The sequence below is a fragment of the Poecilia latipinna genome, unplaced genomic scaffold, assembly GCF_001443285.1.
Source record: "Poecilia latipinna isolate Pla-1442-1.1 unplaced genomic scaffold, P_latipinna-1.0 Scaffold446, whole genome shotgun sequence".
Classification (NCBI taxonomy): domain Eukaryota; kingdom Metazoa; phylum Chordata; class Actinopteri; order Cyprinodontiformes; family Poeciliidae; genus Poecilia; species Poecilia latipinna.
Window position 1 is genome coordinate 98,223 of NW_015113062.1, and position 27,134 is coordinate 125,356.

At 37.9% G+C, this 27,134-nt stretch overlaps 1 protein-coding gene across 1 annotated transcript in view; it reads right to left on the reverse strand.

Moving 5' to 3' along the window:
- Positions 1-27,134, reverse strand: part of itfg1 (integrin alpha FG-GAP repeat containing 1) — a 181,951-nt gene that overhangs the window by 64,381 nt on the left and 90,436 nt on the right. Inside the window, exons 11-12 of the mRNA XM_015038579.1 lie at positions 18,972-19,122; positions 17,763-17,871 (exon numbers count right to left, since the gene is read on the reverse strand). Of these exons, the coding sequence (XP_014894065.1) occupies positions 17,763-17,871; positions 18,972-19,122 (260 nt within the window). The remainder of the gene's footprint in view (positions 1-17,762; positions 17,872-18,971; positions 19,123-27,134) is intronic.

Sequence of the window (27,134 nt, forward strand, 5' to 3'; positions counted from 1 at the left end):
ATGATATGGTATATGATATATGATATGATTTAATATGATATGTAATAGTATGGTATAACTATGCTATGCTATGGAATGATATGGTGGGGTATGGTGTGGTATAGTATGGTATGGTGTGGCATGGTATGGTGTGGTGTGGTATGGTGCGGAATGGTGTGGTGTGAAATGTACCCTATGGTACGGTGTGCTAGGTTACGGAATGGTATGCTATGGTATAGCATGGTATGGTGTGCTATGCTATGGTATTGTAATGGATATAGTTTGAAACACACCACTATACACCATACACATGATATGCCATACCATATGTTCCATTATCCTTTATAGAATAGTATAACGGAGAACAGAATAGAAAAGAACAGCACAGTATTGCATGGTATAGTATAGAATAGAATGGTATAGTTTAGTGTATTATAGTATGTTGTAGTGGAGCATAAAATAGTGTAGAAGGATTATCAGTCAATGTCAAGCTGCGTCAGCACACATGGTACTGTACATATTGACTGCAGAAAGCAAAAAGGAATACATGATTCTAACTACTTAAAGTATTTAAGTCTCAGCCTTGCATTATTTGGTAAATAATGACCCTTTTAATGCAAAGTTCTATTAAAATTTGCATTAAAAAGTCCATTAAAAATGTCAACTTTGCATTAAGTGAGTGCCATACAGTGTTGCCATTACTTCAACCATAAAACATTGTGCAGCTTGTTTTAATTTTTTCATTTAATTTTACTATAAATTTGCACTTGTTAGGTCGTTAATTCAGTTGAAATACATTGATGTCCAACCTTAAGAAGTGTTTCTATTTATGTGGGATAGAAGGTTAGCCTACTAGTTGTTTATGATGTTGCACTATTACAAGACTTTGGACACTTGATATAATCTATTTGAAGTTGTATGTAAATCTATCTTGTTTTACCGGGAATGACTCAGAGCCGGTAGGCGTGCCTTTTTTCCATTGCCTGTAGTGTATGATATGTGTTGAATCATTTGTATAGGGAAGATACACTCCAGGAGGCAGAGGGACCTCTTCTTTGACTGCTCTAAACAATGGGTTTACCCTCTCTCTTTGAATCCACAGGACTCTTTTACTTTCTGTTGGTTGCTTGACTATCTCAGGCCTCTGCTTAGACCGTGTTGTCTTCTTTGATTTAGAGTGCTTTTTTCCTTTACCGTGTTTTTTCTTATGCTTCTTTGGTCCTGCTTCAGTAGGTTGTCTGCGTTTGACAGGAGACATTAAATGCGTTAGAGAGCGTCGTCTGTCTGTCCTTTCTACACTTTTTTGCCTTGTTTTCTTAGCTTTAGATGTCTTTGTTCCTTTATCATCTGTTTTCTGGACAGTAATAGTATTTCTTTGTTTTGCCCTGCATTTTGTTGATCTAGCAGTGTCCCGATCCTCATCTGGTGCTGCTCTAGTTGGTTGTGTAGGTTGGGCTGGAGCTGTTAAAGAAGTTTTAGGTTTGACTGAAGCAGTTACAAATGCTTTAGTGTCTTTTTTGTCTGTCTTCTTGGTGCTTTTTTGCTTTAGAGCCCTTTTCAACATAGTCATTGCAGATTCCTTTGGTTTATCTGTCTTTGATTTCTGTCTAAGTGTAACCATTTGTTCTGGTTTTTCTTGGGCACTGGATATGGTTTCAACAGAACCCTTTCTTCCAGGTCTTTCTTCGACATCAGATATGGATACAGATGTAGCAGTTTCTCCAGGTCTTTCTTGGACATCAGATACGGATACAGGTGTAGCCATTTCTCCAGGTCTTTCTTGGACACCGGATACGGTTACAGCTGGAATCTTTTGTCCAGGTACTTCTTGGACATCTGGATGTGTTTTTTTCGTAGCATCGTGTGGGTGCAGACGTGTGGCAGAAGAAGCTGTAGGGTCCTCTTCTTCCCAAGTGCGCATCAAGAAATTAAGCTCCCATTGCTCTTGAAAGTGGAAAATAAGTTCTGCATGGTCAATGCCAGGCATACTTTTCCCAAACTCTAATAGCTCTAAAAAATACTGACTTTCAAACTTTAGAATATCAGCAGGTTGTGCAAGCATTACTGCACGTGTACTGCACTCCAACAAGCTCTTCAGCGTATAAATCATGGAAGCCGTTTTAAAATTAGCTTTGAAAATATCTTAAATTGCTCCTTGATACAATCTATTGGATTCTGAAGTAGGAAATTCTGTTATGGAGAAAGCTTCACCATGGATACGACAGATGTCATCAGCTGGTCTCACTTTGTGATGTCATATGAATTGAATCTCTGTGGCGTCACTGAAACACTCCGTTAACGTACACTATGTTCTCTGCAGACTGCATTATCACATTTTGGAAATATAAAAATGCTGAAGAAATATTACTGCACAAATGCATTCATGTGGAAACAAGTAGAATGTGATTTGTCCGTCTGAAAATTTGCCAAATATCAGTAAAAAACAAAATCTAGAAAGATTTTTTCCCCCCCAAAAAAATTATACATAAAGGGCTTGCCGTAAATTGTCAGAATAGATTTGCGGTGACCTTTGACACCCGGTATCTAGTTATGTTTTTATATTGAATTCCAGCGATGAAAGGTTGCCATGGAAACCGACATACAGGCCTGAAAAGTCTTGGACTGCAGTTTGATTTACTATTTTTCTTGCAATAATTAATATAATTTAATGAGTCAAGAATTACATACACTAAAACATGCAAACTTTCAAAAATTGTAAGCAGGAAAAAACTAGGTTAAAAAAATAGAACATTTGATTGTTTTATTTTGGTATTCTGACTGACTTTTAGAAATACTACAGAATATTTTCATAATACTCAGCATTTATTGAACATACTCATTGATAGGTGCTTATTTTCCAATCTTCAAAATTATATCTGACATAAAGTTAAAACTGTACACCCACTTAAACATGCCAAACATCTGTCAACACCAATGCAGCTAAATAAGGAACAATTCCAGATTCTGTTCAGACAAAACCTCCTTTTCCAGTCTAGTTATTTCTATAACATGAAGGGGTGCTCTTTTAATATGCTACATTTAAAACAGGTCATTCTTTTACATCATACATTTCAATATTTAAGTTTAATAAATTCTTAGACAAATAAAATATGTGAAACACTTCATCCCCCATGAACCAAAAGATGTAAAATGACAATTTAAATATGGGATAATGTTAAAAATTAAGTTCTCTTGTCAGGGCAGTCTAACAATCAGTGGAGAGAGCGACACCTAATGCTGTTAATTGTGCTTTCAGTTCAGCTACCCTCTTGTTGTAGCTCTCTTCTGAAGGGTTGTGCCCCTCTTGAAGGAATGCCAAAACTTGCACATCGTATGGTTGAGAAATTGACGCTGCTCCGCCATGCAACTCGGCTGACTGAATCCTATTAACGTGATAACGAAAGAAACTTTTCGACTGTTTATATTTCACAACAGAACAGAATAAATTGCATTTTACATCCTACACTGGAGTTTGTTAGACCATCTCACTTTCACCATTCTGGGATGCCTCAACAATGATTATTTCTCTTACAACTATCAACTGGCTCCACTTAAGGGTTAGCAGCAGTGCCCTCTTTTGGACGGCAGCCAAGCTACAACTCTGAAAGGAGGTCGTTTAAAATGATTATTAGTTACTTGAATGGAACAAATTTTGATCTAACAAACATTATTTAACAATTAATAAGTCGATTATTTAATTGGGAGTATTATGCAAAATCAACTTTGAGCTTTTGATGATGTTATTCCCTCATCAAAAACACAACATGTTTCATGACACAAAAGTAAACAAACCAATCTGGTGCAGCAAGAGTCCCAACCTCAATCTGATAAAGAAGGAATGAGCAAAAGATCAGAAGCAGGCAGAGCTTTGAGATTATCGGAAAAAAAGAATAATCAAAATACTAGTGGATACGTGCCAATAGCTGCTCAGCAATTATATTAATGGTTTGAAATTACTTTAATTAAATTAAATGTTGACAACATAGTTTGGTTTTTATTTAATATAGTTACTATCAAATAGATACTAATTCAATAATATGAAAACTAATTCTGCAAAGATTTTTCATCCTATAGTAAAACTTTTATCAATTTGCAAATGAAGAAATTACACAAGAAATAATTCAAGTACATACAAGATACAGCAAAGCATTTTATAACTTTTACTGCACAATAGTCACAAATCTGAACAAATGCTCTTTCAAAAAATATATTTAAAATTTGGTCTTAAAAAGGGCAAAGGCTGAGCATCTTGGCAAACACTCGAGGCTTGGTCTAAACTCCAGAGAGATGCCGGGACTTTTTTTTAGCTACAGTCTGAGATCAGATGTTTCTGATTTTGGGTATATTTAAATGAAATAATGTTGTACCTAAGACATTTTTCTATAACACCAAATAATTTCCATGAGTCAAATATTGATCAACAATAACCACTAGGGTTCTCACTTTGGGGTTTGGAGATACACAACGCCATTCGAAAAAAAAATAAAAAAAAAGAAAATAATTGAAAAGTAAATCTAAGTTTTACAGACCAACAATAGGTAACTCAGTGTAGCAATGAATGGCATCCAAGTTGTTTTATCAGTGTGGAAACCTTGTGAATTTTTTCTCAAATTGAAACTCTTAAAACAAACTATTATAAACACATAAGTTAAAGTGTAACTTTAACTTATGTGGTGATATAAAGGTACTAATGGTCGGAGGTTCAGTTTTCCAAAAACTGAGTCAATGCATGTGAGAAGAACATTTGCCTGAACTTGCCTAAGAGCTTGTCTTTGGGTGTAGGACTGACTCCCTGCTGACTTCGTTCTTTTGCTACTTCTCTGATGAGGTCTGGACAGTCAGAGGACAGACTGCCTGAAGGAGTGCTTGGTGACAGACTGAGGCTTTCCTCACCACTCAGCTAGGTTCCCAAACATCCAGTCTCAGTGTAGATCTACAGATCCAAACTGAAACCCAGCAGGAAACATTTCATGTCCAGGTTATCCATATGGACATATTCTATAACTAAATACCTATTTAAAAGCATGGCTTGTGCTTGCACCTGCCACTGCCCTGGCAGTTACGATGACATTATAGATATCAACAGAGCTACGACTGTGCCAGGCGGGGACATTCAGATAAACTTTGCAGCTAACGCTATTAACTGTCCGGGAAAATATATCCTTCACATCCGTTAAGAAAACACAAACTATTATATACTTTCCAATTTACAGCTGATTGTTCAGGAGACACACACGCGCACGCACGCTCACACACACACACACACACACACACACACACACACACACACACACACACACACACACACACACACACACACACACACAGGCAGAGAAAAGTGGAAAATGTGATGAGCAGACCTCGGTAGGCAAACATGACAGGCCGTGTCAGCTCTTGTGGCAACAAATGCAAGTCAATGAGACCTGAGCAGACACAAAAAGTACACACTCACACACACGCATACACACACAGACTACCCTGCAACAACAACAACTGACAGCTGAGCAGCATTGCTCTGAGATGCTCATCACTTCCTATTGTCCTCAGGCTGCTTTTGCTGACTGTGGGGCTGGTTGGAGGCGTGCGAGGCCACCGCTCCTGCCAACATGCGCCTGACCTGCAACTCACATTGTGACAGGAAGTGAGGTGACATCTGGTCACAAAAAGCAAGAGGAAGTTCAGAAATGACCACATGCTCATGACTACTGATCCAACAAGGATGGTAGATGGCAGAGTTGTTGTTCCTACAACTTCTACTGAGCATGTGCTGAGTTAATTTTCAAACAGAAGAAAGGCTATCATTTTAGAGATATCAACAATTTATAAAAGAAAATCTGAGTTATTCTTCTCTATCTGGAGGACAGTGAAGAAGTAAGGTTTTTCTTCTGGTGTTGCTGATCTTCTGTGGTGGAGAGTGTAACTTCACAGTAGTTTCTCTTTAGTCTACCCGGTAACAAACTGTTGTCCTGGTTGATGGGCGTTGGTAGTTTCCACCACTTTAATTACTAATTAGATTTGAGCTCAGGTATTTACTACAGCATCAGCATGTTTCACAGCAGATCACACTGGTTTGTTGCCAGTATGGAAGTCCATTCAGTTGGAGTTAGAAGTTAGTGGTTAAATAAAAATTTGCAGAATGTGCCAATTTCATTTACCCGATTAATCGATTAATCAACTTATAATACAATCCAGACCAAACTGCTATCAACTCCTCTCTGGCAAGCTGTGCACCATCCTCCTCAGCAGCTTATTCCAAAATAAATATAGTTTTCATGGAGCAAGAGAAGCTGTTAGATACTAACCAAAACAGTCCAACAGAAATAAGAAAAATAAATTATATAAACCTGTCCAAGTTTATACATAGCTGTAGTTGTATGAGCTGGTTAAAGTGCAACAAAATACATTTTTGTCCTGCCGTTGCTGGGTCTCTACTCCCAGAGGAAGCTTCCCCCAGTTGCCTCTGGTCCTCTCATTACAGCTTGTTCCCTGAACAGCTGGCTGGGCCTTGCAGCATGTTTCGCCTTCAGATGAACACTAGACATACAATGCTGACCGCCACCTCGATCAGGCAGTTTCACCTGGCAATGCAAGATGGCTCCGGGTTTAGTCCGGTGGGCCGCCAGGTGTCTGTTAGCAACGGCAGCTGGGAGAGGCTCCAGACCCCGACAACCCAAACAGGCTCTCTACATCCAACGGTTTTTTATACCACAGCAAAATGTCATAATATGACTGGACAATGGACATTCTTGGCTTTTGAAACAAGCAATGAATTTGTCTTCGACAGTGTGGTATGGTATAGAAATCACAAAGGAGGATAGTTTCCACTTATTTTTAAGTAATAAAGTGAGATTTTTTTAACGGAAGTGCGACTCTCTTTAGATTTTTGTCTGTGGTCAAATATCAGCTGTAATTTGCAGACAAGAGCAATCTGCATCATAAATCACATCGTGATTAGATGTAATTTGTAATTAAGTGCCACGTTTGTTTTCATCATCTGAACTTCAATCCATAATGTGCTAATTAAGCTGCCATCTAGTTACCTCATTTCTCATTGAATTTGGTCCACCCTAATGAAATTGAACTTGATAAACCTCGGAAGTAATTAACACAGACTTCCAACGCTACATCACTGCTTTGTCTGTGATTTTCTCAATACAGCCGCAATCACACTTACACTAATGATACCACAGCTGGGCTGAGGTCTTGTGAGCTCTGTGTTTGATTATGTTTGTCAAAAATATAACATTAAATGATCCTATAAATGATGTATAGTCAGACCATAACAAAAAATGAGTCTTGAGAAAACACAAGCTAGCTAAACCGGTATCCAAAACCTCAGCATCAGGTTTTGTGCTGCTTTTTTTCCCATGCTCAATTTTGTAGGAATAATTAAATATATAGACTTAAAATGTATGCTGACAAGTCACTAAATTATATGGGAAATATAACAAGTTACCAGTTGAAGATGAATATCGATTAATATTCCTTGTATTCTGCTTGATAAAGGCAAAGTTGTATGGAGTGGATGTAATCACTGAGTGAAGACGACTCAAAGAAAAGCATTTGCAGTATCAGTGAGGTGTTTTAAACAAAGTAAGATGACAAGGTCTTTTGAAAGGAAATTCAGAGGAAAGTGCAATGTTTGCAGAATACAGAGATATTTATATGGCTCATTTTGGCAGTGAGAGAAAGAAAGTTAAATTAAGCTGCAAATAACAGGAGGGTTGAACAGAAGACAGCAAAAGTGCTAGGTTTAATTAAAATTTTCAACAACTATCTGTCATTGAACAGGTTGGGTTTGAAAATATGGGCAGCTTTTAAAAAGTGTCTAAATACTTTGTCCAGTATATATACACATAGAGAGATTGCTGTTAGTAGTGTAAAACTTCATAGCACTAACTATAAAATTGTCAGTCAATACTGAATTAGTTTCATGTTTGTTTTAAAATAAGAACAAAACTCAGTTTTACAGTGAATCCTGGCTTACAAAGTGGAGTGACTCTGACCCTAATATAAAGAGTATTATGTCAAATTGACTATTCTGATCTCTTAATAATGTTGTAATGTTACTCATCAAAAACACACCTGGAGTGTTGCCTTGATTCTTTCATGCATGTTTGAGAAATCCTTTAATCTCCCATGGCAACCACTTGGGGTGACTAAATGCTTGCTCCCACAAAGCTCCGCCTTGAAGCGGCGGTCTCCAGCTCAGCTTGCGCCCTACGGAGCACCTTCCCCACTCAGTTCCTTCAAACTAGTGGCAGCAGCAATTAAACAGATGGTGGAACTGCACATCTCAGTGCAACGCTCCGTAGGAAGGTCTCAAATGGTGCAGTGAGAAGCATTGTTGTAATGACATGATGAAGGTGGAGTGTTTGAAAGAGCAGCAGCTTCTTATTGAGTCATAGGCCCAATTTCAAGCTGTCAAATTGCAAAATTGCATTTCTTTTAAGTCCTGCTTGATATCTGCAGCATTTTTGTGACGACTGAAAGTAACAATTACTTGATTGTGCTGTAAAGTGGCTCTATGTGCCTGGAAAATACACAATACTGCCCCTTTTATTGACAAAAATAGATCACAAAGACTAGAAATACTACTTTGAATGTTGTTCTAATTTCTTCTACTGCAGTTCTTAAAGATAAATTAGACTCGGCTCAAAACTTCATCGATATCTGGTTTGTGCATCTCTAGAATTTGCTTGCAGTTGTAATTTAGATGATGAATCTGTCTTACCTCTGGACCCAATAATGCAGACAGCCGTAGATTTCTGAAAAGGCTGACACATTTATCAGAGGTGGACTTTTTTTTTATTGGCATTAAAAGAATCGCTTCTCAGGCTGTCTGCACAATGCCATCGACGTAGCGCACAATTCATTGCCTTGACTTGCTTGATGTCTCATTGGCAGGCAGAAGCAGTAGAGCTTCAGCTGTCAACACAAACTGGTACAGGATGCTATTTTTTGATAAACAGGAGGAGCGGGCGTCTTTTTGTGCCGAAACTCATACAGCAAAAGGTATTCACGGCGGCGCGAACACACCGCCTGCAGTCAAATCTTCTTCCGGACAACAGAAACCGTGCTGATCGACTTGATGTAAATCTTCTCCATGTCTTTTGAGTGAAATGAAAAGAGGGACTAAAACGACAGCATGTACTGACAAGGCAGCAGGAAGAGATGGTGGGGTGGAAACAAGAGGGTTTGTCGACGAGAATCAAGAAAAAGAGTGGCGGCACGGTGACAGCAAAAAGGAGAGGTGAGACTAAGATGTAAAACAGAGGCTTGACAGGGTTAGATGGGAGGAAATGAAAGAAGCAAGCACAAGGGGGAGGAGGAACGAGAGAAAGATAGGAGGACAGGAAATGTGCAGGGATGAGAGAAGAGGTCTGGATCTGATATGGTGGGAGGAATGATGAATAGGGATGTGAAGGAGTGAGCAGAGGAGGAGTATGTGGGCTGGAGAAAAGCTACCAGATGTTTCTCAATGCAGCTAATCTGCATCCTAATAAGTGAGCAGGAAACTAATCAACTCGTACAGTTCTGCCTGTCAGTCTTTCTCTTCATCTCCTTTCCCCACATAGAGGCGCGCACTCACACTCCCGACACACACTTTGGAGACACTTCTGAACACGCAGCCCCCTCCCCCGTCCGCTCGCCTTCCCCCGTCGTTTTATCCTTCTTTCTAATTCTGGAGTTTATGACTGCTTCCATCCCCTCCCTCCTCCAGCAGTAATCATCCATCCATCTGTCCACCACGCTACCACTTTGCTTCTCGCAGCTTAATGTGGAGCCACCGTGCTTTGTGTAAAACTTGACAGACACGCATGTCGTTGTTATAATCCAAGACTGGCCTAACTATTTATGGAAGCAGTTTTTTTTTTCCCCTCTTGGGTGAGGGGGTCGTAAGAGTGAGTAAGTTTAAAGTGGTGGCATCAAAAGGATTCTGCCGTCCTGTGGATGGTGGGATGACGTAAGAGGAGTTAATACGACAGCAAAAACATATCCTAGAGTTAATTCACTCTTGTTTGCAACATTTATACCTCAAACAATAGATCAAACAATAGATTTTAAAAATCGAGTTATTTTAATCATTAGGCATGTATCCGTTTACTCATCAAATGAGCTCAAGATCATACAGGTGTTCATTCAACTCCTTTTTAACTCTTCTGAGATTTGGGGTCATAGTTCAGGTATTATTGAAGCTTTTGATTTGCAATCAGCTGCTCCCAGTAGTAAAAACAACACCTTATTGCAACGTTAATGCATCCTAACGACGGTCAGGTAGTAAAAACGTAGAGCAAAAATCCGTCCAGCTGCACAACATCCAAAAATAAGTGAATAAGGGAATAAGTGTTCTAACTTGCAATGGCTCAAGCAAAAATAATTAAATAATTAAGAGCAAAAATTTACAAAAAGAACAAATCAAGCTAACCTCCGTCAGAAGCTTTGAAGGAGATTCCAACTTTGGCATCGTTTGGAGCTAATGGGTTGATGTATTCTTTTATTTCTTATGAACTAAGCACTTGATAGTAACTTGATATCAAGTCTTAATGTCAGCATTTTAAGATAGAGATCTGTGCAAAGCACTGTTCAGCTCTGATTCATATCTTTATTTGCTCTCTAACAATGGACATGGGATGTCTCAAAGCACCAGTCTTCCTCTGAACACTGCTAACTAATGACTGTGCTGCCTGACAAATGAACAACAACATCCTGAAACATTCAGATGTCGCTCTAATGACTCATTGATCACTGATGGAAGCAACTAGAGGTGGGAAGTCTGGTGACGTGGTGTGAAAAAACAACCACCTCTCTGCGTCTAACGTTGATAAAATCGCAGAGGCGATGGTGGACAAGAAGACGGCAACCTTAACCACCAAAGGAAAGACCAACTAAGAGTTTGAAAAAGTCAGAAAAGAAGTTAAAGCTGAACAAAAACAGCCCAAGTCTACAGCTGCATTGTGCAGAGCATCCTGCCTCCGTGCTACAACGATTCAAAGACCATAAACATCTTCACTGTGATCAGGTCCTCTGAGATGATGTCTGACTGCCAGTGAGCTTACACGATAAGACAGCTGTCTAGAAAATGTGCTTCCATTATTTTCTGAAAAAACATTTATTTTACAGGCAAGAAACAGCAATAAGAAAAGACCACACAGTTCAAAAATACAGCCAGCACAAGATCTGTAAGAGGTTATGAAAATAAATGATACTAGCCTTCAGTATTTGTAGATTATCCTACTTGTGACTGTTCTGTCTAAAGTACCTACAAATATTCCAGGAAAATTCACCTTTCTGTGGCTTTTTGTTCTAAAGAAAATGCAAATGTCTAACAATTGACTTGCTTCTTGTCATGCTATTAGCTAGTGTTTGCAAAGCAGCTAATCCAGGAGTGCCATTCATTTTCCTTGACAGTGACTGGTTGTACTGCCAGGAGCAAAAATAAGAAAGCCAGGGAACATTAGCTTCTGTAGTGCAGACAATTTCCACTGTGCGTATTGATGCATGTTAAGGTGTATTTGGTGTTTGAGTTCAAGCGTTTTCAGAGGTGGTCTCAAATATTTTGAAGAAATAAAAGGAAGCAGTTCTTGAATTGCTCTGTTGTGTTGTTTTGTCTTTCTGAAAACACAAAACTCAACATCTTAATATTTTTGGGGGAGATTAGAACCATTTTAAAATTAGATGAACATGCAAAACTCCAATACATGGACGAGTCAAATTAAACCTGGATTTTATTTGTGACACAAGCAGGAGCTGTTGGAGAGTTTTTCTTTTCTTTTTGGTTAAAATCTTGTCTTAATTCAATGCTGTATGAATTCATCTTCTAAGACGCATGTATTATTATGCCACTTGTGTCCAACTTAAAATAACATCCACAGATTATAACTTTCAAAAATAGATCCAATATAGATCCAAGCTTTGAAATCTTTTAGTAGGCTGAGTCTATGCCCATAATTTTGCATCTGGGTCTTAAATAATAATCATTCAGACAGCAAAGCAGGTAAAGGTCCAGATGCAATGCACTCATGTCAGGTGTTTGGACGGATAAGATGTCAGATTTGTGCATGTCCAGGTCACCTCTCAGCAAGAGTTCAGACCTCTGGCTGGCAGGAAGCGAATCCTGCTGTCTGAGGTTTACGATAGAACTGATGCATTCATCCCAGACAGTCCGAGCGGACAGCGGGATCTTTGCTTTCACTTTCACAGACACACACGAGTTAGACTCAACCCGTCAATCCCCCAGTGGGTGTTGCTCAATACGGCGGAGGGGAGGGCCGAGGGATGTCATCTGGAGGAAATAGGATTCCACCTTATAGAAGGCACGGCTGGATCAGGCTGTCAACAGAAACGTAGCGCTGGCTGACATGATGCACCAGGATTGAATATGAACTTCACTCTCGCAGCCTCACTTCGCAGGTGAAAACGTTAGTACTCGTGCCAAGGCATTTAAAGAAGAAGAAAAAAAAAAAACAATTTCCTCTCTTAGGGTGGAGGTGAGTGGATGCTATTAAACTGTTTTTAACAGAGGGGAGTAAGTTGTTGATACGATACAATAGATGGCACATCATTTTTTTTATTTATTTATTTTTTTTAGTCTATTGCTGCTCCGCTAGATACGACCAAACATGTATGAAATATTTACAAGCAGGAAAAATGTACCGACTGAAGTCAGATGCAGGGAAGAAGCTGTGGAGCTGACAGAGTTCTCATCATCGTGTCGGGGAAAAAAAGGATTCTCAGTTGTGCGTGCATCTCTGTATATATTTTTTTGAAGTGCTGCAGTGAGACAAGACATGGATACCGAAAAGAACAGTAGTGTTTAAAGAGACGGCACCAAAGGAATTCGTGTTGAGGCATTAGGGAAGAAGACGTGCCAAGGTCACACACACACAAAACAACAATCGCGCACAAGCTGTCAAACAGACTAAAAATACATATTTTTATTTATTTATTTCATATTTACTACCATTTTCACTTCAAAATAATACCCAATCACCTGGGATTTTTTTTTAACCATCACCAAAATCTGGTCCCGTTTTAGATTATAAATTGTTAATGCTAAGCCTACAATGCCTGGAGAGAATCTAGATCAGAATGTGCCTTTTATGATCCATATGCTGCTGCTGCTTTTCTCCAGACCCCAGGGGGTTTCATTTACAGAAGGGGGAAACACGCAGAGCTTCATGCCACATCCTTACTCGTCTCCCCAGCCTAATTACCCACAATCCTTGAAAACAACTATCTTAAAATGCTATTACAGAGAAAAGTAAACAATGTGGTTTAAGAAGAATGAAATGAGTGATGCATTTTTCATGTGCATCACCAGCAGAAAAGTCTTTATGTCATGAAAACTAATTTATGACGATCGAGTAATGGGGCTGGTTTCACATTCTCATGCTCTGATAGGGTAGCAAAGTAAAAGAAATATTCAAAGCTGGGAATGAACAGAAGTTTATTGCAATCCAAAGTAACTGTTACTTTCATAAAGAGCCGCCATCATTTCTTGGTTCTGAATGTGATGGCCATGATCAGGCTGGTCATTGAGCACAAAAAATACATAACTAACATGAATGTATGCTTGTCAAAAGAACCAGTTTGTATCAGAAGCAGGCTCATTTCAAACTCCTCATTACCTTCTAAACTCTCACTCTGCAGACTTAAGCTGCCTGAATTAAAATAGTTTACTTCTAAAAAGATTTAAAGTTTTATGCAAAAAAGCAACACAGACTATTAAAATCCATGCCACCTCATTCCAAGTAGGTTTTTTCAACACATGATTACCTGGAACCACACCCTAAATAGGCCACAAGCAGAGCTATCAACAAGTCCTATAACAAATTATAACATGCTATCATTAGCTTAGCATTTCAGGAAAATGCTCACCATGACATCATCAGCAGCAGGGCAAGATATGAGTTTATTTAAGGTTGCAGATATATGCAAGAGTCAGATATGTTTCTGAGTTGAACTCTGATGACGTCACATTAAAGCAAGCTTGCAGAAACTCTGCTACTTAGTTAAGAAAGCAGCTAAGGATGGATGGAAACATGTCGCCAAAATACAATATAGTTTTAGCATTTGCTTTTAAAGACATACCTGCCTCTTACATACAGCTAGATTCTTCTATAAACTCACATCTTGCACATGCTGCTGATGATGTCATGGTGAGCAGTTTGATAAAATGCTAAGCTAATTATATCATGTTTGCTCTCTGTTGTGATACGACTTGTTGATAACTGCTCTGTGATGACAACTGTGTGAAGATCCTTCCAAAATGTTAAATTTTGCGGCTTTTTGGGTTGTGCTGTGGTGGCACAGGGGTTAAGCACAACCCACATACGGAGCCTTAGTCCTCAATGCAGCTGTCGCAGGTTCGATTATCGGCCTTGGCGACCTTTGCTGTATGTCTTCCCCCTTCTCTCATTTCCCACTTTCCTGTCAATTAACTATCGAATAAAGGCCACTAGAGCCAAAAAAAAATCTTAAAAAAAAAAAAAAATTTTTTTTACGGCTTTTGTAAACTAGAGATTTCTACGACTTATACCTTGTTCTGATTTTGTTACATATTGGACTAGGATTCTGTATTTGTTAAGGCATATTGCTGAAAGATCTCACCAAGAATTGGTATTGGGCATTAAAAAACTGTGATTAGGCCATCCATAGATGCAATAACTGTGAGGGGATTGGTATTCAGCAGTGATGAGTCACTGCACAGGAGGGAGCTCAAAGAACTCTTAGAATGGGTGCAGAGCAAACAAGCTCTGCATTAGTATGGGGAAGGTAAGGAGGAAGCTAGTGGACTCTACACTCACCTGCTTTTCTCTTTCTGCTACAAGTAAAAACATCTCTGCTGCTGGGGCTGATCATACCTGACCGAAAAACAATTCATCGCAGCCTCTATGCTATTAAGGACATGTAAAACAGCAGGTGTTGTAGCAGTGAGACCTTTATCACGAAGGACCCCATCCAACCCGCTTACAAACTGTTTCCCCTCTGCTTGTATACAGAAAGCTCAAAAGTCTTAAAGAACAAAGCAACTCAAATGAAGGTTGTTCCTTCTAAACTTGACGCCCTGCTCAATGATCCTTAACTGCTATCTTATTAGAGTGGTGTTGCTACTGTCACTAATCCTTTTCTGCTTTTCTTTATTTGTATTTATGTTTCAGAAATTGCTTTGTGTCTGTTTTACATCTAGTCGCTGTGATAATAATCTGCAGGGTCTCAATCTTTTTAATTCTTTTGCTCACACAGAAAGCCTAATAAAATGAACCTTAAATCTTGAGAACAGCTAATGGAAACACCTCTACTATTGATCGACAGTAATGACAGTAATCCACTATCCTCCCACGCAACAGCTTATCCCCCCCACCCTGTGTTTTCAGTCTAGCTGGAGGCCTAATTACTGATCTCAGTCACCTGCTTGACACTTGTCACTTTTAGAACCGTCACGATTTCTAAGATCAGCGTACAAACGGTCTGCTTTTCCCTTTCGAAAAGAAAACCGTCTGCAACTGAGCTCAAAGATGATAAACAAGATTGTGACGTGAATAGAACGAGTCTGGATTTGGACTCAAACACTGCTGAAAAGATAATTAGAAAAGAAGCCATATTGACAAATTGAAAGAGAGGGTTCTGTAATCAGACATCTGGTGCAAAAAAAAGGCTGTTAACGTGACAAAACACAGCATATTACATAGATGATGTGGACCGTTTGTAGTTTCAATTTAATGGACCAAGTAATGGTTACAACAGTGGATTATTTTTAGAGGAGAGAGAGAAAATATGCAGTTACTGCAAATCGCTCATGGCTTTTATTTAGCATGATCCCCTTATGGTTAATGCAAATTAACCAACTGCAGAACAGTGCAAAAGTATTCATATCCCTTGTAATTTTTCACATTGTTTCATGACACATTTACAAACTTAAAAGTATCCATCTGGTAACATTTTTTTGACAGGGTGTGCATAAGACTGACATGACACTGTCATAAGCATGACATAAAACATGTCATGATGATGATGGAGTCTTTATGAATGTTTATGACTGTTGTCATGAGGCGTCATTTGATAAATAATGATCTGTTTAATGCAAAGTTGCATTAAAACTCGTATTAAAAGTACATTAAAATGGTCAACTTTGCATTAAAAGTGTCATTATTTACCAAATGACACTTGATGACAACAGCTGTAAACATTCATGAAAACTCCTTCATCTTCATGACAGGTTTTATGTCATGATTATGACATGTCAGTCTAATGCTCACCCAATCAAATAAAGTGTTACCATTCATCTTAAGATAAATATAACCATAAAGGGGATACAGCAGACAGGTGGAAGAAGGTGCTCTGGTCGGATGGGGATAAAGTTTAAACTACTTAGCCTACATGCAAAATGCTAGTATCCCCCTCTTCACAGTGTAGGATAGTGGTGACAGATTAGTGCTGTGGGAACAGGAAAGCCAGGCAGAGCTGGTGGAGCTAAACATAGAGCAATCCTGAAAGAAAAGCTTGTAGAAGCTGGAAAAGACCTCAGACTAGGGCCGAGGTTTACCTTCCAGTGGGACAACAAGCCTAAAAGCCAAGGTCAAAGTGTCAGAAAGGCCCAGTTAAAGTCCTCCACTAAATTCCACTGAAAATATGTGGTAATATTTGATACAGTATCATCGAGTTACGGCTATTTTAAGCTAAACTTCATGTTTCTAAATTTGCAAATCTGGTAGAAAGCTTTATTTCAAAGACCTGTAGCTGTACTTGCTGTGATTTACTGGCTCAGAGGATGTTAATTACAAATACAAGTAAATTTTTTTCGATAATAAAAAAGTTTAAAGTTTTCTTTATTACAAAACTATGCAACAATGTTGGTCTGTCACAACATATTCACAGAATATTGTGAGTGTTTATTGTGACTAGGCCTGTCACAAGGCCTGTCAATAATTTCCATTTAGATGATTTATCATTTTTCTCAAAACTGGTCTTCAGTCTGGTTCTTTGGTCTCATCTATCCTTTTCTTGAAGGACAGTTTTGTTTACAGGGACTTTATAATTCATTATGTTTGTTGTTTGTTCTTTTCTTAAAATTTATTTTGGATATTTAAAATGTCTTCCAGGTCCAGTGTTAAACTTTAAAGTCTAATGAACATTTTTCAATCTATGAGAATGTCTTCTTGCATTATTATGCCTTTATCATTATATCACTTAAAAATGGTCTCAAAACAACAATATTATTGTTTATCGCAATAACATCTGGGGCAATTTATCATCCAGCAAAATTTCCTATCGTGACATGAGAAAATGTAAAAAAAAAAAAAAAAACTGTATGCAAACTTTTGCAAGGCATTTTAATTTCAACTAAATTATATTAAAAAAAATGTTGCAAATAATTTTTAAGCATTATTGAGGCCAATAGTGCAGAGCCAGGGAAAGTGGGCAGATTGTACATGTTGGTTTTTGGGACATAGAAGTTTTGTGCTTAAAATGTCCATTTTAACTTAATGGATTTGGAATTGAACACAGAGCACAAATGAGCTCCAGTCTGCAGCACCAACGGAGGAAAAAATCTGAATTATATGACAGATAATAGTTACGGCCATCTGCTCTCTAGATTGGGGAATAGACTTGCTTGTGTTTAATTGGTCTAGGAGGGGCTGTTATAGCAAATAAAAGAAAAACTAGTGCGTAATGCGCTGAAGACACTTTTAGAAAAAAAAGCCTTTTTTCCTTTGTTCAAATTGCTTCTTTTACACAAAGGAAGAGACAGGAGAAAATCTGGCCAGTAAGTCACTTACCCATCACTTTAACAAAATAGGCGTCAGCTTCAAAATTGTTCTTCAATGCGTGGATCATTAAGTCGTCTTTGTCCTCTGCCTTGCTCAGGATGAGCATGTCTAATATTCCCTGTAAATGTAGATGCAGAGAAGAAACAAAACACAAAGAGAAGTTTAGCCTCTGTAATTATCAGTACAGGGACATACTATGGATGCCCTTATGGATCAGAACGTATATGAGGATCAATGACAAACTTCTGTTTTAATTTAACATTTTACTCTGCCGCATGCGATAATGTAATGCAAACATGGTGAGAAATAAGGCCACAAAAAAACAAACAAAAAAAAAAACATAAAAAATCAGTAAATAAAAAGGGCTGTAAAAGAACTGAAGTGATGACGATAGGGATGCAAGTTATAAATTAATGAGTTTATCAAAAGTTGATTGATCTTATTGACTGACAAATTATTAACTGATAAGCGGACATTTTCTTAAAACCTTTTAAAAGTTTTCTCTCTCTTTATAGACTTTCTATACCATGAAGGACTACATTTTTCATACTATGCTGAATTTAATAAAGGAAGCACGTTATTATATTTTAACAATTTTTTGTGTGTCAGCTGTATTAAATAATCACTGAATAAACACAAACTCGTAGTTTGCTCACATTTAACTTTGACATATTTGTAAAATATAACAAAACAGGAAGGAATGCCCTGCCATCTTTATTCCTGTATCAACTCGATCTGCGTAAGGATGACCAGCGGCACCCTCTTCTGGATGGCAGCCACACAACAACACTCAAAGAAGGTCTTTGAGAACTTTACTAGTTAATCAGTTGGAACCAATTTTAATCTAATAAATCATTAATTGACAATTAATCATAAGTAAACCAATTGTTTGCACCCCTGGTTGAGAAGCTTTTAATCTGATTAGTGACAATAATCTAAGGAAACAATCTGCTGAAACCAAATATGGAACAAAAAGGAAGACATATATTCATAAACACTTTGTCGTAGTAGACAGAAATCTAATAATACACTTTTATTAACTCAAGATTCAAAATATTCTTGTTTACTTTATTTAGCTATGTTGAAATTCTCACAAAGTCTGATAAGTTTATTAGATATTTCAACTGGGTAAAGATAGGAGATATTCATTATTGGTGAACTGGGAACAGAGTACCGCAAGGAAAAAGCAGCGTATAATAATAAAGATCCTCTACTCACGTCCTCATAGATGTCAAAGAAAGTAGCCATGACGGCCTTCTGGATCGCTCCCAGATCCGTTTGGTCCCAGCGGATGTGGAACATTCGTCCCACGCTGCTGCAGTTGGGAACGTTACAGGGAATGTTCTCCAACAGGAAGGCCCGCTGATCACTGTGAAGACCAGAAATAAATACTCTATTATTTACATCTAACACGGTGATGGTGAGGTTACCATTGATTGAGCCAAGCAATTCAAGACATCTATAAATTTGTGTTGACTTTTCAATTGAACAACAATTCTTGATTTTAGGTTTTAACATAAAGAATATCATCAAATGAATAAATACATTTTTGTCAACAGAATTTTCAATTGGTAAGGTACTTTTATTTATATGGCACATTTTCAGGAACAAGGCAAATCAAGGTGCTTTACATGAATTAGAAAGAAATACAACAAAACGACAAACCAAAGAAAAGTGCAAAAGAAGAGAAAAGGAGAACGAAAAAGAGTATAACCCCATGCTTAAGAATAAGTAATATATGATTTATAAACTAGTAGGGATTCCTCTAGATTCTTGTTCTGATTATGTTAATCTAAGGTAATGAGACAAAACAATGTCACAAAAGAATTTATGTTTGCAACCAGAAGATATACACACACAAAAAAATTACTTTGTAAAAATAGAGTAATCCTTATACTGTTAGTGTCATTCTTTGTAGAAATGTTATACACATACTGCATAAAAACGCCTAGGAAAAGCTGCTAAAGTCAAAATGTTTTTAATTACCCAAATATTTTAGAACATTGCTTATTTCTTTAGCATTTTTGGCTAAAGTTATTAAGAGTCACAGTGAATGATGTAAAGAACAATACACAGGTTACACGTTCCTGGATTAGACCCTAAAACGTCAATGATGTGAGGTTGAACATGAGGGCTTTCTTAGGCTGCATTTATGAGAAAATGTGAACAAAACCTTCAACTGCTCTTGTACACAAATAAAGACAGTATGTGTCTCACTTCAGGTAAAACTAAGGTGCACACAAAAATAGAACCTATGTTCCCTCATCCCCCTTCAATGTAGCTCCTCTGATCAAATTTAAAACACATTATTTTATTGCTTTGCATCTGTTGTTGTGAACACATGTGGCCTTGTTCCGTAAATGTAGGCAGACTGTGATTGATTTCCTGGAACTAAATGAAATCCCTACAGCTCTAACCTTTTTTCTTCCTTTCACCACATCTACCTTATCAGACTGTTTCAACACCATCTTGTTTCCCTCTGGGGAACCGAACTGACCTCTTTCTACTTCTGTTTGGGAAGCTGCTTCACACACATTCTTAGACTCTACAAACAAAGAGGTAGAAATAGTACATTTTATACTCCCTTCTGGAGATGATGCAACTAATGCACAAGGTGCTACTATAATATATCATATTAGACAAAATAGTTTCTGTATTACAATACAATAAGAGTGCAGTACCTTCTGACAATCCGAATGCTTAGTTTCTTTAGTAATCAGCGTTCTTTATAAAGATATTGATACCATTAAAATATTATTCATTTTAAGTGGAAATAATGTTGAATCTGAAATAATTTAACAAATAATATGAAAGTTTTATAGCATGAAAAAGATTTTTTGTAATTTTTACCTAAATGTATTTGAAGCACTGCATCTGACATAAAAGACGCTAGAAATCCGCTGTAGGTTAGAGGTTTAACATTACGATGTAGTACAAGAGTTCACATATTTTAAAAAATCATATCACTTATGCCTTCTTTAAAACTAGTAAGAACTGACTATCGCCAGTATTGTTTCGAGAAAAAAAAATAAAGAAAAAGTAGTACAAGAATGCAGCGACCTGTCTTTTAACCAACTCCTCAAGACGTGAGGAGTTGGTTAAACCCTGTTTTATCCTCTTTACATTGGCTTCCTGTCCATTTTAGAATTGATTTTAAATTTTTAATTCTCTTAATGGCCTTGGCCCATCTTATTTATCTGAATCTTTAAGTCTTCCTCTATGAAGGAGATTTCTGATGTCATCAAATTAACTTTTATTGTCCCACAGACTGAGCTAAAGCACTGAGGTGATGAGGCTTTTCCAGTGGCAGCACCTCAACAATGGAACAAACTCCACATAGACCTTTGCTCCACCCAGACATTTTTAAGTCTAAGCTCAAGACTTATTTCTTTAGACAGGATTTTAATACCATGTAGATTAGTGCCATTTTCCCTTATCTATATTGTTGGTTTTGCATTTTCTTTTTCTTGTGATTTATTAGTTGTTCTTAGTTGTTAAGCGCTATATCAATCAATCAATCAATCAATCAATCAATCAATCAATCAATCATGCCTAACATTAACAACTTTTAAAACTTGTTAATTATCTGTATGTTCTTTCTCCATCTGAGACCAAAACCTGCTCTAGAGAGCTCCATGGTAACATCTCGTCTAACAGATCGAATAAGGTAAGTGGGTAAGGGCCATGATGACTTTGGCCTTGATTGTACACAAAGAGTTTGAGGTGTGCTAAAAGGTCATTCTGTGTCACCCATGAACAACACAACCCAGTCAATACAGGCACACACAAGGATCCACTGATGCAGCAACGATATTGCTCTCTGTTGTTGCTGGGGACTAATTGCAGTGCAGTTGACTTAACCGGTACATATTCAGCACCTCAGGCCTCTGAAAGGTGGTCCACCATGTGAGAATGTGTTGGTGTCTATGTGAAGAAAGAAACGTGCAGATACAGAAAACCCCCCAGGCTGAACTATAGAAGGCATTTGGTTGTCCACTAATGTCTGTTTGCTCTTTCTGAGAGTCTGGTACTTCAAAGGAGTCCTTTCCCAGCCCTGCAGGGGTTGCGCTGGTGAGATGAACTCAAGGTCATTATGCGACACACATACTCACACATACATGTTTCTGCCAAGACACAGAAACAGCATAGCTTGCTGTATCTTGCTTGTGTGGCCAGCAGCAGACTGCAACCTTAGCTTTTTTTTTTTTTTTTTGGTTTGTTTTTATACGCATAAAATCACAGACTGTCTGCAGTTTTTACGGTTATACTCCTACTGTGTCCTACAAACTTGAATAAGGATGATAAAATGGAGAAATAAAACTGGGTTTCTTTGGCATCTTTGTTCACATTCTAAAAGGACTACACAGTAAATGTGATTAAAACTACTTGGCAGCCTTGTTAGTACTTTGTAAAAGCTGTGGACTTAAAAGGTAAAAGAATTATTTATCCTGTTTGTCCTCCAGGTGTTAAGCAGCAATAATCATTAGCATCATTTTATCACCTGTTGCTAACTAAGCCAATCTGGCAGACTTAAAATCTGCTACATTAATAATTTTTAGTATTAGTGTTTTTATAGTCTGATAACCCTCCCATGTGACGTTCAGCACATTTCTGTTTGAGGTGTACAATATTTCATTTCAAGGTCCATCTTCAGTTAAGATTGCTGAAAAAATTTGTACATATATTGACGTATCTAACTATAGAGACGCCTTTTTAGATCATTATGAAATAACTTATCAAACTTCTAAGGTTCATTTCAGAATGTAGAAATCAAGTCTGTAAACTGAAGACGTATGGAACCACAAAGGACATGTAGGATATGCTTATAATCCTAAGATTTCACATGTTACCATGTTTCTGATTCCGCTCCAAAGACACCATTCACAGATCATCCCAAAATATCCTTCTGTCAGAAGGTGGGAGAGAAGACTTTGATGATTCTGGATGCAAAAATCTAAAACGGTGTATATATATTTTTACTGGAGCATTATAATGCTAGCTGTGGAAATTTGAGTTAAAAGTTGAAATACCACATCATGTAATAAAAATCAAGCATCAGCAAGTACCGTTTCTCACAAAAGTGAAGGCATACTCTCTAACCCCATGCCTTGTGCTCGTTCAGTATGCCAACAGCAGTGTGGATGTCTAAGGTTGTGTGCCTGGGGGCTTTGATTATAACATGACTTCTATGTCAGGACTTGTGTTTTTTTTCTATTTCTTTTTTTTTATTTCGAGTATGTAAGGAATCTTCCACGGTTTCTTTCTCTACCCACCTCCACTCTAATTGGACTCTGGAGGAGAAGTCGGCTGGTAGGAGGACATCCAGCTAATCATGCCCATGACCCTTTTCTTTCTCTACCTCAAGCATTCAAGGAGGCCACTACCTGCCTGTCTTTGCACTTTCCAGCATTCACTGATCAGTAAACTTGATCACGGTGAATGTCTGGACTAATCTGACTACCTCACTTTTGATGCCCCCACCCCACCATCTAATTTCTTTTGGGGGTTTTTTGTTCTTCACCAGCTCTACTTCAACACCGTCGAGCTCAAGGGAAAATACTTTAGTTTCCATTTTTACTTTTATGTTCTACTTCAGTCACGTGACCAAGGACTCAACTGAATGCCTTCTGGCTTTGGATTAGTTTTATGAATGGTCAACATTTTTGAAAATTCTCTTTATTTCAACATACTTATCTATTTCTTTAACTAAATTACTTTTAGTCCTTTGAAAAACAGTCCTTTATCTCTCTTTTCAGTTTGCCTGGGTGAAAACCTAACATCTAACTCTTGAAGGTAAATTCCGATTGCTTAGAAACAGAGTTGGGTATTAATATAGTAATACTATAAATAGGAGTTGTTCTGAATGCAGTCATTGAAAACTGAAATGACAGCTGACCTTCACATGATTTAAAATGGTGTTACATTTATTGATGCTTTCTGTATCTGCTGCCGTCATTCCTGCTGTTTAGTGGTATATGTTTTACTACAGTCACCAGCTCAATAGGAGAGGAAATGCAATGAGTGCAAGTCAAATGCAGTGGAAGTCAGAGAGAAATAAAAAAAGACCAAAAAAAGAAACAGAAGCAAGGCTGACTAGATATTGAAGAGTTTGTGATAACATGTAGATTCACCCATTCACACTGGCATAGACGCACATACCCAAATTGGTAGACAATTTGGCCTTAAGTGCCTTGCTCAAGACTACACTGACATGTGGCAAGAGGGAGCTGGAAACAAACCCACCGCTTTCAGATTTCAAAATGACTATTCTACTCACTGAAACATGGACACTCGCAGTCAGACAATAATCCATTGAGGACACAAACATTTTCCTAACCATCCCTTTTTGTTCCCAAAGGCCCAGATGGGACTTTCTACAGTCTCCCACTATAAATTTCCCTATGTAAATTGGCCAACACTGCAGTTGTACCATCACCGACTTATTATTTGATAAGAAGAGGATGAAGGAGTCGTGGCTGAAAGCTGGCCGAAGGAAAGAAGAGGGCATGTCCACTAAGATGGACAGTGATACATTTTTGGGTCCCCGGGGTGTTGTGGTTTCTCATTCTCGGACCCTGCGGTGAGGAACAGAAGTGGTGACTCATGTTGTCACAATCAAAGTCAAACAGTGTTCTCTGGCAGCGTCACCGCTCTGTATGGTCTGCCTGCTCTCACTGACTCCTTTAGTTCCACGTCATCTTTCCGTGGCTTTGTGCTCCCTTCACCACGGAGCTATGGAATCTCTGCATTCAATGGTTTTATCTTGTTGTTTTGACAACATTCATCTGACAAGCAAAACGATTAACAGAAAATGAAGACGTGTAAAGCAAATCAACATCAAACTCCATTCTTACTGTATCCCTTTTCCTAATAAAGAGCTATAAGGCACATGAAATGTGTAGTGCAATCCATGTCATTGGTCAGGTTATGGTGATTTTCCTATCAACCAACGCAGGGACACTCTACAGCTGCTAAAATGGTTGCAGTGAGACAGAAAAAGTGCTTTAATCTTGGTATGAAACGAAGCATTCAAGTTAAGAACTCCATCTGTGCTGTGCATACAGTAACATCTATGCCTTAAACACCGACTTTGCTCACTTCTATCCAGTTTTTGATGTAGCAACAGACAGCAAGTTAACCTCACAATGAACTGAACGGGGACCTTGGAAAAAAAAGGAAAGAACAGCAGCTGTGGTATCTGTTTTGTTAGCTTATGATGGATAATCCTGCTTTGTGATGGATGGACCTACTTTCTAAGAGTCAACAAAGGATGTACACTTAAGTGGTTCGACCACTCAAGTCTCTTCAAAACGTAAGCGAGATGAGTGATCTTTTCAGAATGCCTCTTTAGAAAATATAAATTGCAAATGTCCTCTGTCTTTGTTTTGTTTCTAGAAAGCTGCTTAGTTTCAATTGTTTCAAGTGATCTGAGGTCAAACCGGACTGAACATTTTTGGAAAGTGACTGTAGAAAACAAACAAGGCAAATGTCTCATGCTACTCACCCTTACACTGTGGTATTAGCTACAACCCCAGAAGACAAACAGAGCCACCCTGCTTCCAACATACAGAGAAGGATGGATTTTAAATGGCATTGCCTAGCAACAGCCTTCTAAGCTTTTGGCAGCTGCTATGTTGGACTGAATACTGATAGATGGAAACGTGCACAGACAAATGGCTCTATATAAACTTACAGAAAAACTAACGCTCATTTAATGGAGACCAGGCATAGGCCAGGATGAGATTCTCACGGTTTAAAACAAAACTGTTTAACATGATCTCATTGGTTTTATCCAAATAATACATAACTACTCAATTACTATTGCTGTGAAAATAATATAACATTGCATTTAACAGTTATAATTGATGTTATAAATGACCATTGTTAGATTTGAACATAAGATCTTAATAGACCTAAAAATTAGAAAATATTGGGTTAATATTTAATACCGCAATGATTGATGCAATTATCTACAGTTATCCTCACTATTCTCCCTGAGTTCCATAGTCTTGCTTAATAAATCTAGATCAAAGATGAATATAAACAACAGTTTATTGACCAAATATTTTACTGTCAAGCACAAATATAATGCATTGTGTATAGGTCTCGCCAGCCGAATGACACAAGCTATCCAAACAGCTAAACAGAACGAATGCAGAAACTCCAAAGACTCAGGAATGATGTCTTGAAGTATTTACTGACATCAATTTTCTGTGAAAGTGTAACAGGATAACAAAGAAATACATATACGTATTGTTGCTGTAGTAACGACGTCAAAATCACTACATACACCGTTTTATACAGAGACTAGTGGTCTGAGTTAGCTTAGCATCAGGTCGAATTTACTTCTAACAGAAACATACATAATTTCTCTACAAATGAAGATGTCTGCGATAACTGTTCTAATATGTAAATAATTCAACTTATAATACTTACAGATGATGCTTTAGCAAGCAAGAAAACAACGTAAGGAGGACTGAGGAACTGCCATGTGGCTGAAACTATGCTGTACCTTCCTGTTTTCTACTTTCCCTACTGCTGTTTGACAACTACCAAGAATCAATCAATCAATCAAATTTTATTTGTATAGCGCAATTCAGCAGCAAGGCATTTCAAAGTGCTTTACATAATAAAAATAAAAACAGCATGTGACATTGAATAGACAATGAGAAAGAGAGAGATTTTAAGAAAAAGAAACAGTGATAAAGAGAAATAAAAACAAAGATAAAGATATTTAATAAAAAATAAAATAAAATAAAATATTTAATAAAATTTAATAATAATAAAATATATAATGTTTTTATCATGTGGATAAAAACATTATCTACATGAGGACTTGCCCTTATGGTGTTTCCTCCTAATTTAGCCATAAGCAACTCTAAACAGGTGGCTTTTAAGTTGAGATTTAAAGGCACTCAGTGTTTCAGCTGTTTTACAGTTTTCTGGAAGTTTGTTCCAAATCCGTGGTGCATAGAAACTGAATGCTGCTTCTCCTCGTTTGGTTCTGGTTCTGGGGATGCAGAGCAGACCAGAACCAGAAGATCTGAGGGGTCTAGACAGTTGGTACAGCAATAACAGATCTTTAATGTATTGTGGTGCTAAACCGTTCAGTGATTTATAAACTAACAACAGTATTTTAAAGTCTATTCTTTGAGCTACAGGGAGCCAGTGTAGGGACTTTAGAACTGGTGTTATGTGCTCTATCTTCCTGGTTCTAGTGAGAACACGAGCAGCAGCGTTCCGGATTAGCTGCAGCTGTTTGATTGATTTATTAGTCAGACCTGTGAAGAAGCTGTTGCAGTAATCAATGCGGCTAAAGATAAACGCATGGATGAGTTTCTCTAGAACGTGCTGAGACATAAGTCCTCTAATCCTGGAGAT